Here is a 14,696-nt window from a genome sequence, read left to right on the forward strand (position 1 = left end):
AGGGTGGTGATTACAATTTCTTTAATCACTTAATAATATGGGTCCATGGCTCAGTTGAGACTTTAGACATATATCTAAAGGAATTATACTGAATTTTCTATTAATCACTGCATGCTTAGTGCTGACAAGGTCTCTTTCTAACAATAGATTTAATCATTTCAAGATGAGCTGCAATTAGAATGAATATGATAAAGAGCTCATCATCTGGGCCAAGATTCTGATCCCATGAGCCCAAGATAGAAACCTCTGTTTCACTACTGATTTAACATTAAGGGCCGTGCATTAAGTCGTGTGGCTCTGGAGATTTATAAATGTTTAAAGCCCTTAATAAACTCAGCTTTTTACTTTCGGACCATAGTCACTAGTTGAATAAAATGTGTGATTTTTTTTTTAACCTGGGACTTTATTATACATGCTTCAGGCAAACTAGATCGGTATCATACAGCTTTCTAGAATTCATTTTCATGAGGTAGTGATTCACTTGGGACTCCAAAACCAAAGTTTCCCCCCCTCAGTCTTTTACTACCACTCAGGGCACTTTTGTATATATCAGCAATTAATTAATTGATCATCTCTAGTATTTTTTAGCAGCTGCCTTGGTCGGTAGATTGTAAGATTCTTCCTTGTTTATCATAGTGTTCTCAAGGTTTCACACAGAGCGTGGTTAAAATGATATTGATGATGATAATAATAATAACAATAATAGACAGTGTTTGTTGAGGGCTTCTATATGACAGTGTGTTAAGTGCTTTGCTGTTTTGACTCAATTAACCCTCACAGACAACCTATTATATAGCTGCTGTTTTTATCATCAGTGTTTTACAGATAGACAGACTCAAGCACTGAATAGTTGGCATAGTTAAGCAATTTGCCCAAAGTGACACAGTTCATAAGGGGCGGGGCAGAGTTTTGAACCAGGCAGTCTACTTCCAGAGCCATAATCTTAGGTACTATGCCTGTCACGTAGTAGATGCTCAGTAAGTATTTGTTGACAGATAAAATTCCATAGTTAAAGCTCCTAAAAACTTACAACTCTCTCATTGTTTAAAAATACTAATGATAAGTAACCAATAATAAAAATAAAAATGTCCTGAATGTAGAGCTGTGCTGAGAATAAACTCAGCCAGAGAGATAAATGGAAGCATCCACTGTTTTATGCTGAATTGGAAGCTGAAAACAACAACATCAATGTGGTAAATTGGAAAAAAAAATGAAAATCTACATGATAGACTCTCAAAGCAGTAAAAAATGTACAAGCTTAAAATATTTTAGATACTTTAAGAGCTAAATACTGGGAAGACGCCTAAGGCGGAAGAGCCTCTAGGGGAATGAAATACCTTTTTAAATAGAGCTCAGACCCTCTCTTATGCAGTTTTAATGCGAGTCTTTGATAATTCAAGACTTTATGCATCACTCAGGAGGAGTGCTTTTATTTCTGTATTGTAGAGATCTGGCAGCGTCATAGATATTGGAGTGAAGCTGTGGTAAATATTAAGTTGTGCCTTTAATTAATGTTCACTTTATATCCCTGCTAAAGCTATAACTAAATGATTAGAAATTGTTCTCTGGGAGATAAAATTATACAAGTATACTTCTATTCATGAAGAAAAAGCTGCCGAACTATTTTGATAGCGCGAATATTATAATTATCTATATTCTTGTCTCTATTCCCTTCTGAAGACTGTAACCTCTGTAAGGGCAAAGTTAACTATTCCTATCTTGGCAGTCACTGTATCCTTAGTAACTAGACTGGTGAGTGAATGAATAAATAAGTTAGAAATGGTGCAGGAAACAAAACTTCATTCTAGGCTGTATTTTCCCAGTGTTATCACACTAGGTAGTCCTTCTTACCCTGAAGGAGAGTTAGATTGTGAACCCTTGATCTTTTCTCCGCACATAAAATACTGTCTTTACAGATGAGCCATCTGAAAGAACGAGGTGGAACCTGGACAGAGAACTAAAATGACTGAATTGGAAAATTGGTCAATTATCTAATTTAGTAGTTTGCCCACATGGTAGAAAATAAACTAAAACTAAAAGCTCCAGATTATGGAGCTGGCCATGTTTATTTGCATATGTAAAAACACTGAATATTCTAATAGTTAATATAAATATAATTGTAAATTTTTGCAGGAAAAAAAGACTTAGAGAAATCTCGTAGAGAAATACAAGGGTAATTCCCTAACATTAACATCAATGCAAATGGCTACTTTGTAGAAACAAATCTGAATGTTCTTTCTCTAGCATAGATAATCATTAGTTAGGAAATGAAGTGCTATAGGGGATATAGGACATACATATACAGAATTATTCAGGCATATCTGAAACATTATTCATCATCTAATTTATTTATTGAAAGATATTGGGGCACATAGGACATTAACTCCTAGTAGTATAATATTTATTTTTAATGTATTTATATCTAAGATATACAACAGGCCCTGGTGAAGAGAACATTCACTTCCTGATTTAAAGTCTATGCAATTTTAGCACATAGTATAAATGTCTATACTTCTATACCTCAATTTCCACACGTTAAGTTAGGATAATTATATTTACCATGGGGAACTATTTTAAGGATTAATTCAGATATTGTATATTAAATACCTAACAGGGTGTCAGATTCATAGGATTCTTAAAAATAAGAGATGTCAAAAATAGGAGAAGAGAAGAAAGACGAAAAAAAAAGAAAGAAGATTTTATTTGACCTTCAAAATCATCTCTAAAGGTAGAAGGGATATGAATTGTTACTGTTACCTCCATTTTATAGATTAATAGACTGAGATTCAGAGAAGTCAAGGGACTTTCTCAGCTCTTTGCTCCTTTGTGATATGATAGCATTTTATCCATCTGCTATACAGATGATGTGTAATGATTTATACATCATTCACTGTAACACGTAAAATGTTATAACTATGAATTTCTACATCTGGCTTCCCTATTAAACTGTGAGATCCTCTGGGATAAGGGCCTTATCTCATTCATTTTTCTATGACTTAGAAAATTTGTGCATAGTGCCAAATAGGCTTTTGCTAAATGTTTCACAAATGAATGAGTTACCTGGGACTGGAGCCCATATCTGGTTATTCAAAACTGGATGCTCTTTCCATTGTATCATGCTTACTTATAACCCTCCCTGTCCTCCAGAAACTTATGTATTATGTAAAATACAGTGATTTGTGGTCAATAATCTTTCAGCGCATCTTGGATTGATAAACTATAAAATAGAACAGACCATTTTATATCCTAGCACGTTGTTTTCCCTGAAATAAAAGTATATTCCTTTAGGTAATTGTATTTTTAACTGGGACTACCATAACAAATTACCACAAAATTTGGTTGCTTAAAACAGCAGAAATTTACCCACTCATAGATCTGTGGGCCAGAATTCAAGGTGTCTTTAGTGCCATGCTTCCTCTGAAAGCTCTAGGGAAGAATTCTTCCTGGCCTCTTCCAGCTTCTGGTGCCACCTGGTAATCCTTGACCTTCCTCAGCTTGTAGGGGCATCACTCCGGTCTCTGCCTCCGTCATCACATAGCCCTCTTCTTTCTGTCTGTGCCTCCTCTTCTTATACAGACGCCAGTCGTTGGATTTAGGGCACCCCTAAACCCAGGATGATTTCATCTCAAGATTCTTAACTAATTACATCTGCAAAGGCCCTATTTCCAAATAAGATCAAATTTTGAGTTTTGAGTATACATGAATTTTTGGAGAACACTGTTCTACCCACTATACCTATTAAGCTTCATTTGAGTTGAGAGTGTCAAGATAGACAATGAAACCTCACAGACCGAAGACAATGAATTCAACTTGGAAAAAAATGAAAGGTTTTGAGTTTCGATTTTCTTAGATGATTTGAAGTAAAGTTGAAAATACCCCAGAAAATGCACTGAAGGCAGAAGTTCAGCGTAGAATTGCTAGAGGAGTTTGAAACAGGGGAGAATGTATCAGCAATCAACTAAGAACTCAGGAAAACTACACGACAATCCCAGAGGAGAATATTTTTCTCACCTAGGAAATAAGCAAGAGATGGCAATGGGTATCAGACAACTATAACTTAGTCTGTTATAAGCTAGGTAATATTAGATTAAAACTACAGCTTGGGGATAAATTAAAAGGAATTCAATTATATCTTAGGTTCAAGTCGCTACCAGAAAGTTGCACACTTAGCTAACATTTATGTAAGACGACTATATTACCATTTAACTTTCACTTGAGATCTAAGCTAATGACCTACTAATACTATTTTAAAATACCTTTTTGTCTATCACCGAGTTCGATATAAATGTAAGCATACAGCTCACTTTTTAATTTTTTTTTAAAGATTTTATTTTTTTCCTTTTTCTCCCCAAAGCCCCCAGGTACATAGTTGTATATTCTTCGTTGTGGGTCCTTCTAGTTGTGGCACGTGGGACGCTGCCTCAGCGTGGTTTGATGAGCAGTGCCATGTCCGCGCCCAGGATTGGAACCAACGAAACACTGGGCTGCCTGCAGCGGAGCGCGCGAACTTAACCACTCGGCCACGGGACCAGCCCCTCACTTTTTAATTTTTATTTCTTATCATGGATCTAGTTTTTCATACTTTCATCTAATATAAAAACCAGGTACAGGCATATCTTGTTTTATCACACTTCCCCTTATTGAGCTTTGCAGATATTGCGTTATTTTTACAAAGTGAAGGTTTCTGGCAACCCTGCATGGAATGAGTCTATCAGTGCCATTTTTTCAGCAGCATTTGCTTACTTCGTGTCTCTGTGTCATATTTTGGTAATTCTTGCAATATTTCAAAATTTTTCATTATTATTATATTTGCTATAGTGATCTGTGATCAGCGATCTTTGATGTTACTATTGTAATTGCTATGGGGAGCCACAAACCAGGCCCATACAAAACGGTGAACTTAATCCATAAATGTTGTGTGTGTTCTGACTGCGCCACCAACTGGCTGTTCCCCTTTTCTCTCCCTCTCCTCGGGCCTCCCCGTTCCCTGAGAGACAATAATATTGAAATTAGGCCTATTAATCACCCTACAACAGCTTCTCAAGTGTTCAAGTCAAAGGAAGAGTCACACGTTTCTCACTCAAATCAAAAGCTAGAAATGATTAAGCTTAGTGAGGAAGGCATGTCAAAAGCTAACATAGGCGGAAACCTAGCCCTCTTGTGTCAGTTAGCCAAGCTGTGAATGTGAAAGAAAAGTTTTTGAAGGAAATTAGAGCTACTCCAGTGAACACATGAATGATAAGAAAGCTAAGCAGCCTTATTTCTGATATGAAGAAAGTTTCAGTGGTCTGAATAGAAGATCAAATCAGCCACAACATTCCCTTAAGCCAAGGCCTAATCCAGAGCAAGGTCCTAACTCTTCAGTCCTATGAGAGCTGAGAGAGGTGAGGAAGCTGCAGAAGAAAAGTGTGAAGCTAGCAGAGGTTGGTTCATGAGGTTTAAGGAAAGAAGCCGTCTCCATAACATGAAAGTGCAGGGTGAAGCAGCAAGGGCTGATGTAGAAGCTGCAACAAGTTGTCCAGAAGACCTAGCTGAGATAATTAATGAAGGTGCTTACGCTAAACAACAGATTTTCAATGTAGACAAAAGAGCCTTATCCTTAAAGAAGATGCCATCTAGAACTTTCACAGAGAGGAGAAGTCAATGCCTGGCTTCAAAGCTTCAAAGGACAGACTGACTCTCTTGTTAGGGGCTAATGCACCTGGTGACTTTCAGTTGAAGCCGGTGCTCATTTACTAGTCCCCAAATCCTAGGTCCCTTGAGAGTTATGCTAAATCTACTCTGCCTGTGCTCTCTAAATGGAAGACTAAAGCCTGAATAGGAGCACGTCTGTTTACAACATGCTTTGCTGAATATTTTAAGCGCAATGTTGAGACCTGCTGCTCAGAAAAAGAGATTCCTTTCTAAATATGACTACTCCTTGACAATGTACCTGGTCACCCAGGAGCTCTGATGGAGATGAACAATGAGATTAATGTTGTTTTCATGCCTGCTAACACAACATCAATTCTGCAGCCCATTGATCAAGGAGTAATTTGACTTTCAAGTTTTATTATTTAAGAATTACATTTCAGAAGTCTATAGCTGCAATAGATAACGGTTCCTCTGATGCATCTGGGCAAAGTCAATTGAAAACCTGGAAAGGATTCGCCATTCTGGATACCATTAAGAACATTTATGATTCATGAGAAGAGGTCAAAATATTACCATCAACAGGAATTTGGAAGAAGTTGATTCCAACCCTTCGATTCCAACCCTCATGGATGATTTTGAAGGAGTGAAGTCTTGAGTGGAGGAAGTAACTGCAGATGTGGTAGAAATAGCCAGAGAACTAGAACCAGAAGTGGAGCCTGAAGATGTGACTGAATTGCTGAAATCTCATGATAAAACTTTAATGGATGAGGAATTGCTTCTTATGGATGAGCAAAGAAAGTGGTTTATTGAGATGGAATCTACTCCTGGCGAAGATGCTGTGAAGATTGTTGAAATGACAACAAACAAAAGATTTAGAATATTTCATAGACTTAGTTGACAAAGCATCAGCAGAGTTTGAGAGGACTGACTCCAATTTTGAGAGAAATTCGACTGTTGATAAATGCTATCAAACAGTATCACACGCTACAGAGAAATTGCTTGTCAAAGGAAGAGCTAATTGATGAGTCAAACTTTGTTGTTGTTTTATTTTAAGAAATTGCCACAGCCACCCCAACCTTCAGCAACCACCACCTTGATCAGTCAACAGCCATCAACATGGAGGCAAGACCCTCCACCAGCAAAAAGATTAGGATTCACTGAAGGCTCAGATGATGGTTAACATATTTTAGCAATAAGGTATTTTTTAATTAAGGTATGTACATTGTTTTTTAGACATAATGTATTGCACACTTAATAGGCTACAGAATAGTGGAAACATAACTTTTCTATGCACTGAGAAACCAAAGAATTCCAGTGACTCACTTTATTGCACCGCTATTTGCTTGACTGTGGTGATCTGGAGCCGAACCCAGCAAGATCTTTGAGCTATGCCTGTGTTCACAGAAATAAGCAGTTCGGTAGATATTGTACTTTTAAAAAATGTTCTCCTTCTAGTAAATAAGAAATATCATTTGTATTCGGATGTTTATTCTTGTAATCACTTTATTACTTTGATGTTCATATTGCAAACATCTACAAGTTTTAATAGACACAATACGACATTCTCATTCAGATTTTCACATTTCACAAGAATGACACATTAAGATGATCTGTAATTTAGAGTGATATTGGAGACAATTGCATATGTCTTTAGCAGCAAACAAACAAAGGTACCTTTATGCAAAATTCAAACAATTAAAAATGAAACATTGTTTCAACTGACATGTAATATTTCCAGAAAGCAGATGTGTCTGTCATATTGCTTTTTATTGCTTTTGTTTTAGTATAAGAATGTTTCAGGACAAGAGTAGAGTTTTAAATCAGCCAAAAAGATTATGTCAGAACAAATACAATTGTATTCTAACTCAACTCTGGCTTCTGGTAACATGCTTGGAATTTTTAGTATTATCCATAATCTTCTGCTTCTAGGTCATTTTGAGAATATTTTATTATCGTTTAGTTTTGTTAGATCAATTCTAGACTCAATCTTGAATAAAGCATTGCTTTTTTTCCCTCTTATTTTGACTCTCATTCTGGTACTTTGTATAATCTCTGCCTGTTCTAATTCCAAGACTCAAGATCCATGAAGTATCATTTCAAGTGGATTTAATCCAATACTCTCAATTTCTTTATCCATTGTACAGAAAATGAAATGTCATTGTCCCATGATATCCTATGTCTTCTTCCAACTGTTCTTTCTTTCAGACTTTAACAGTGATATACAGTAGTTTGGATTTTAATAAATAATAAATTGATAACTTTTAAAAAGTTCCATTCACTTCAGCAGAAGGAATGTCCTAATTTAAAATATGTATTTCAAATGATCAGTAAATTCATATCGGGAAATAAGTAACTTTTCAACCCTCTGAAAGAATGAGTTTGGCAATTTGTTCAGGGTATCTTAGTACCATGGAATATTACATTAAGCTCGTATAGTAGAATAGTTCATACTACATAATTTTATTAATTTAATTAAACTTATTTTGAACATCAGTAGATAGTTTTTAAAGAAATATTTAGACAGGAATAGTCTTTAATTCTAAAATTAACTTAAAAATAAGTTGCCTTGTTGGCAAGGATGTAGAGAAATGGGAACCCTCATACCCTACTGGTGGGGATGGAAAATGGTGCGGCTGCTTTGGAAAACAATCTGGAAGCTCCTCAAAAGGTTAAACATGGAGTTACCATATGACCCAGCAATTCTGCTCCTAGATATATACCCCAAAGAAATGAAAGCACGTGTCTACTCAAAAACTTATACAAGTGTTTACAATAGCACTATTCATAGTAGCCAAAAGGTACAAATAACCCATATATCCATCAAGCGATGAATGTTTTAACAAAATGTGGTGTATCCACAGAATGGAATATTATTTGGCCATAAAAAAGATTGCCACTGAAATATGATACAGCATGGATGAACCTTGAGATCATTAAAATAAGTGAACGAATCCAGCCCAAAAAGAGTGTATATTATATGGTTTCATTTGTAAGGCCAGAATAGAGAAATTTAAAGAGATAGAAATTAGATTAGTGGTTGTTTAAAGCTTGTGGAAAATGGGAAGATAGGTGATTGATAGCTAAAGGGCGTGGGGTCTCTTTTTTGTGGTGACAAAAATGTTCTAAAATTGACTATGGTGATGGTTACAGATATCTGTGAATATACTAAAAAACATTGAATTTACACTTTAAGAGGATGAATTGTATTGTATGTGAATTATATATCAATAAAGGTATTAAAATAAATTACTAGTAATAATATCTAACATATATATACAGTTAAAGATGGCAGCTACCGTTTGTAGCCCTTAATTTACTCATTTAACCTTTTTTACAAATATTCTGAAGTAGGAACTCTCTTTTCTCTATCCTACAGAAGATGAAACTAAGGCAAAAGGACAAGAAAAATATGCCTGGGGTCACATAGGTAATAAATGGAGAGACAAGTGTTGAATCCAGTCAATATGGCTCTAGAATTAGTGCTCTTAACTAAGATTCACAATCAATTGTTATATCCAGGCTCTGATTATCTGTAATCACATAATCAAAAAAATAGAGGAGTATCCTGTTATTTGATTCAGTCTATAAACATTTATTGCTAGTCTACTTTATACTAGGCACTTTTGTAGGCATTGAGGCTATAGCAGTATTTCAAAATTCAAAATGACACTATGCCCGCCACCATGGAGCTTATATTCTAGAACATGAACTCTAGAGTCCAGACAAGCTGAATTTAAACCTCAGCTCTATAACTTACAAGTAGAGTGACCAGGTAGAGTGACCTCTTTGATTCACATTTTCCTCTCTGTAAAATGGGAATGATAATTGTCCCACATCAAAGTGTCACTGTAAGAATTAAATGAGATAATACTTATAAAGCATTTACTACAATGCTTGATACCCAATAAATGAAAGACGATAGCAGTGGCAGTGATAGTTGTACTAATAGTATTCCTGTCATTGTCACAGTTATTATCACCATCAAATGTAGTTAATGCTCTGGATTTAGTGTAGGCTGGAGATACAGTTTTCTAAAGTTTGCTTGAATAAGATCATACAGCTACTTGTGGACTCAGGACTATAACCTGAATCTTATGATTTCAAGTTTCATGTTCTCTTTACTGATGTATTGTCGCTATCTGTACAATTTTTACGTGTATCTCAAATTTAGAAAAAACAGAATAAGGCAATAAAAATACCTAGATGCATTTAGATGAATGTGTTCTTTTGAGATGGTGATCCACATTTTAGAAAGGAAATGGTAAGCAGACATGTTGAGAAGTACACTTAGGCTTACTATTACTAGATTCACCAGTGTCTTTCTTTTTTTTTTTTTTTAAGATTTTATTTTTCTCCTTTTTCTCCCCAAAGCCCCCCGGTACATAGTTGTATATTCTTTGTTGTGGGTCCTTCTAGTTGCGGCATGTGGGACACTGCCTCAGCGTGGTTTGATGAGCAGTGCCATATCCGCGCCCAGGATTCGAACCAACAAAACACTGGGCCACCTGCAGCAGAGGGCACGAACTTAACCACTCAGCCATGGGGCCAGCCCCTCACCAGTGTCTTTCTTTTAAAGCCAACAGCTGTCTAAGTTGATAACTGAATAGAGTTCTGAACTATAATGTCACGTGTCAATCTACTAAAAATTATAAACTGGGCTATGGTAGTTATGTGGAGATTTAAATCAAGTAAAAATTAATTACACTTAAAGTTCTTATATTTTTTAAGCTCAAATTATGTGGGGAGCGTGTATTCCACATGGTGTAGGATTAAAAACTTGACTCCACAGGCTTCCAGTTTGTTATGTTGTAAACACACACATGCCCACACATGTGCACACACACACAAATGTAAAAAACCTTCTCTAGTTTGATCCATCTATCAGGCAAATATTTATTCAGGATCTACTATGTATGCAGAGTGGGAAATCTTTTCATTGTGACCATTTCATTCAGAGAAGGTACTATCATAACACAGCCAGTGTTATTCTAAGTGCTGTTTGTTAGATCTTGACCACTACCAGACAGCTAAAGTTGATCTTGCACCTGATCCAGTTGACAAAAATTCAGTGACGATTGGTGATTTACTGACTGAGAACTGTAATCAGCTTTGAAAATAAATCTTGTGCTCATCAAGTGCATTGTCTCCTATACACGTTCTGTTCTATCTCTTTCCTAATCAACGGGCAGGGAAGTGATTTAGGATAAGCTCTATGTCTTTGCCCTTTAGGGAGTATCTTCCTCTTTCTATCACCTGTGTGTAGAGATGTGTCTTCCGTGACTTCTGACTCTAGTCTCACTCCCTTTACTCTACTACTAATTTTAGTGATCAGAAATTCTTAATAGCTCTGTTAAGGAGGACAGCTGTTCTGAAAGCAACAATACACAGGAATATCCTACATGAAGCCAGAATGAAGATAATACCTGTACTTTACACAGACGAGGAAAGGGAAAGAGAAGTGGTAAACCTGGACGTGAGAACAAGAAAGAGTTAGAATTTCCCAGAGAGACTGTATGCAAGCAATATTTTTTTGGGTTATAGAGCTTTTCTCGTATTGACCTCACCCTCCGTGCTTGTTGTGTTCGTTCTGAATGCACAGGCCTGAAACAGACAAAGTTAACGCATTTGGTTCCCACCAGTCACAAAAGCACGTAGATACTAAGGAGCATCAAAATTGTTTGATTTTATTTCTTTGAACTGCACTGATACAGCTACAGCTTCAGTGTGTACATGCACAGTTGTTCACTGTGGTGATGTATCTGCCGTCATTTTCTCCTGCACTGATTAATACTGTGTGAAGTAAAAGAGAACTGGCTAAAAGTTTAGGATGCTCCCTTGGTTGGATCATACTCTTGACATCAACAAACTTCACTTCTCTTGTACACTATGTCTTGCCTCTCTTTTTCATCAGTTATATTTAATCAGCTCAATCAATCTAGGAAATTAGATACAATAGAAGAAATGTTCATTTATTGGTAGTAAGAGTTAGAATTCAGTCACACCAGGAGGTTAATAAGAACATATCAAACTACATGACTAATGTGTATTATGGAAAATTTCGAGCCTATAACATTCAGACTGATTAACTTTTCTCCCTCCTTCACCATATATAATTTAGTTTGGATAATGATTTTGTTGATTTAATGTTGGTAATTTTTGGACCAGTTTTTAAATAAAGGGATAAAAATCCATGTCTTCATTAAAATAGAACTTGCTTTTCAGCCTTTTTTTCCCCTTCCAACACTGATTTTTTTTAATGTTTTTATCATCAAATCTGTTATGAATTTGCCAACCTACCCATATGCCTGCCAATATCCTGTTTTGCTTTTAATTCTAATGCTTGCCTAGCTGTCATGCAATAGGACCCACTCATGGTAACAGATTGTGTTGTGTCTGTGTGGTATGGATAAATGCAAAGACTATCATTTTAATATTTCCCACTTGATCTATTTTAAGCTTTTCTCAATAGAAATTCAAATAGGGGCGAAAGTAGCATAGCACAGGCAATGCTCTTAATTAAAATACATAATTTAGGGAAATGAATACATATTTTTGACTTGTCTTTTTTCATTCCAATGGTGAAGAGGCGCTCACCTCAAGATGTTGACTAGCCTTAAATAAAGTCATTAACTTTTCAATAATTTGCTAATTTTTCAAGATAGATATAATCTTTTCATATCTTCATTTGGCTCACTAAAGATTTTAATGCTTTTAGATTGCTCAGTGATAAGTTGTAAACATCTAACTAAAATCCACTATGTTCTTGAAAGTAAACTCTAATGGAGCAAACATAAAAAGATCCATTGTGGTTCTACAAAATAGAGAATGGTAGTTTTTAATGTTATATTCTTAGATATGGATAAAGTTTTGAGGGGTTTTTTTGTCCATGGGATTATTTCTGTTGGAAGGCTGAAATTCTTAACCTGTTATTTAAGAATTATCATTCATAATAAAGAGAGATATAACTATCGTTTCTTTAAAGACATTAAAATCGAAGGACACTTTCTTAGATTACTTAAGGCATTAACCTCAGGCTATGACTCCACAGACAAACAGAATTCTAACACTGAGCCACTGATGGCTGAATTTGATCAACACACAAGGACAACGTGAATACCTTGGGCTAAAAAGAAATATCCAAAATAGAAGGGAAAAAAAAAGAACACTTTAATTTTCTTGGATAATAGAATTGTGCCCATGCCGAGATGCTCACCTCAATGTCAATTTTGGAAATTCAAGTCATATTAAAGTAGGAAAAATAATATACCTTCTTGATCTGAGAATAAGCCATTTGATAAAAAAAAATGCAGCATTCCTCCTCTTACTATCTTAATTGTATCTTTCTTTGTATTTACCCTTGTTTCAAAATAAACTCTACGTCCACTGTAATTTTCTCTGATTCTTTGTAGTCAAGAAGGTTCTCAAAGAACCTTCTGCATAATTGTAGAGATGACAAGGAACTGAGATAAAATGTGTGGAGGAAAGACTTTTGAGAGTATTGTTACTGTAAATGTAGACATTTGATCCATTTATCATACAGTGTACTCTCTTCTACAAAGGAGGATGAATTTGAAGGACAAATGGCCTAAATGTTTCTGGAGTCTTAAAAATTAATTTAACCTGTCTCCTGAGGTAGATGGGAGAAAAAAAGAAGTCTCAAATAAAAATGAACAAAATGACTTTACCAGAATGGCTTCAGAAAGGATTTAGTTGACCAGAATTGAATTAAGATGCTTCTAAGAACCACCAAAACTAACATTTAGAGATAATATCCAATACCATTTGGATGCTTCCTCTGTTTACTCCTAATTCATGAATTTCCAACCAGCCTAGCTCTTCTTTCTTTAAGAAATATGTTCATGCTTGAGATAAGGGCCCATCTATTTAAAAATGGGTGGAAAATAAGTGATATAAGAGGAGAATATCTAGTTGGAAGGATGCCTTTTCTTAACCAATACCTATGTGGGCTAAACATATAAAATTTTTTTGCTGCCAATCAAAGATTTTTATATGGCTCTTCATATTGTTGCATGAGATTTACGATGTTATTGTACTCCTCTACTGAAACCACTAAAAAATGCAGATGAGAACAGTTTCAGTAGAAGAACAAAATTGTGTACTGTTGCACTGGGATTATTGACATTTTTAAAAAATATATATTTGCAGTAACAAATTGGAGCTGATTTTTGTTTTTGTTTCTGTTTTGTTTTGTTTTCCTTTGCCTCCATTTTATCCTAAATCAGCGGAAATCCGAGGGAAAAAAGTCAGGAAAGGTAAGATTGTAAATTTCAAAGAAAATTGATTTCAAAATATGTTGCGTTATTTTTTTTTAAATTTCTGATGCTACAGTAGGTCCTCCATGGAGTTAAAACTGTAAGTATTTAAGATGACATATGTTGTGGTTCTGCCTTTAGCTTCAAGCTGAGCTGTCTCCGCATTTTGTATCACTTACACAGTCCTGGAAGCAATTTTCAAGTCTTATTTTATTTTATTTTTCACCAACACTTTCTTTTCCCACTGTGCCAAAACAACATACTGCTGACAGCATCACTTTGTGAATATTCTGGTAATACAGTTATTTCATGATAAATTTTAGCAATAAAAGGGACCATTTTGGTGTCAATTCACAATTTAGCAGTGACAGCAAAAGTTAGTAAATATGAAGCATGACGTGTTTGATAGGGTCACCGGGAAAAATACTATAACTAAACTAAACGTGGTTAATCAGCAAATGGATGTTCTCAGAGAGACTGGGCTTTATAACGTCACCTTTCAATGTGAAAAATTTAAGTTCTCACACATATGTGAACAGTCTAGCTTTCTAGAAAAGTTTGGATTTCTACCATTAAAAAAATTAACTCTCTCACACATATTAACTTTTAATTTCTTCATTAGTTAAACTGCACCACCACTAAAAATAAACAGCTCTTCAGCTGTTCACTGACATTTCTTTCCTAGAATTTACACCTTGGTTTCCTCACCATGTTTTGAGATTGAAAGAAATGAGTTTCTCTTAAGCTTCTGATAGAATATATTTTGGAAATTAAATTCAGTAAGCCTTA

General features: G+C 35.4%; 1 protein-coding gene across 7 annotated transcripts in view; it reads left to right on the forward strand.

The window, feature by feature from the left end:
• PCDH11X (protocadherin 11 X-linked) overlaps positions 1-14,696 on the forward strand; it is a 664,017-nt gene that overhangs the window by 340,467 nt on the left and 308,854 nt on the right. For 4 of the 7 annotated variants that reach the window (XM_044763830.2, XM_044763832.2, XM_070502549.1 and 1 more), the window contains one exon: positions 13,878-13,907. The exons of the other annotated variants lie outside the window; for them this stretch is intronic. In XM_044763830.2, the coding sequence (XP_044619765.2) occupies positions 13,878-13,907 (30 nt within the window). The remainder of the gene's footprint in view (positions 1-13,877; positions 13,908-14,696) is intronic. 7 annotated transcript variants of the gene reach the window in all.

This window comes from Equus asinus, chromosome X (genome assembly GCF_041296235.1).
Source record: "Equus asinus isolate D_3611 breed Donkey chromosome X, EquAss-T2T_v2, whole genome shotgun sequence".
NCBI classification, from domain to species: Eukaryota; Metazoa; Chordata; class Mammalia; order Perissodactyla; family Equidae; genus Equus; species Equus asinus.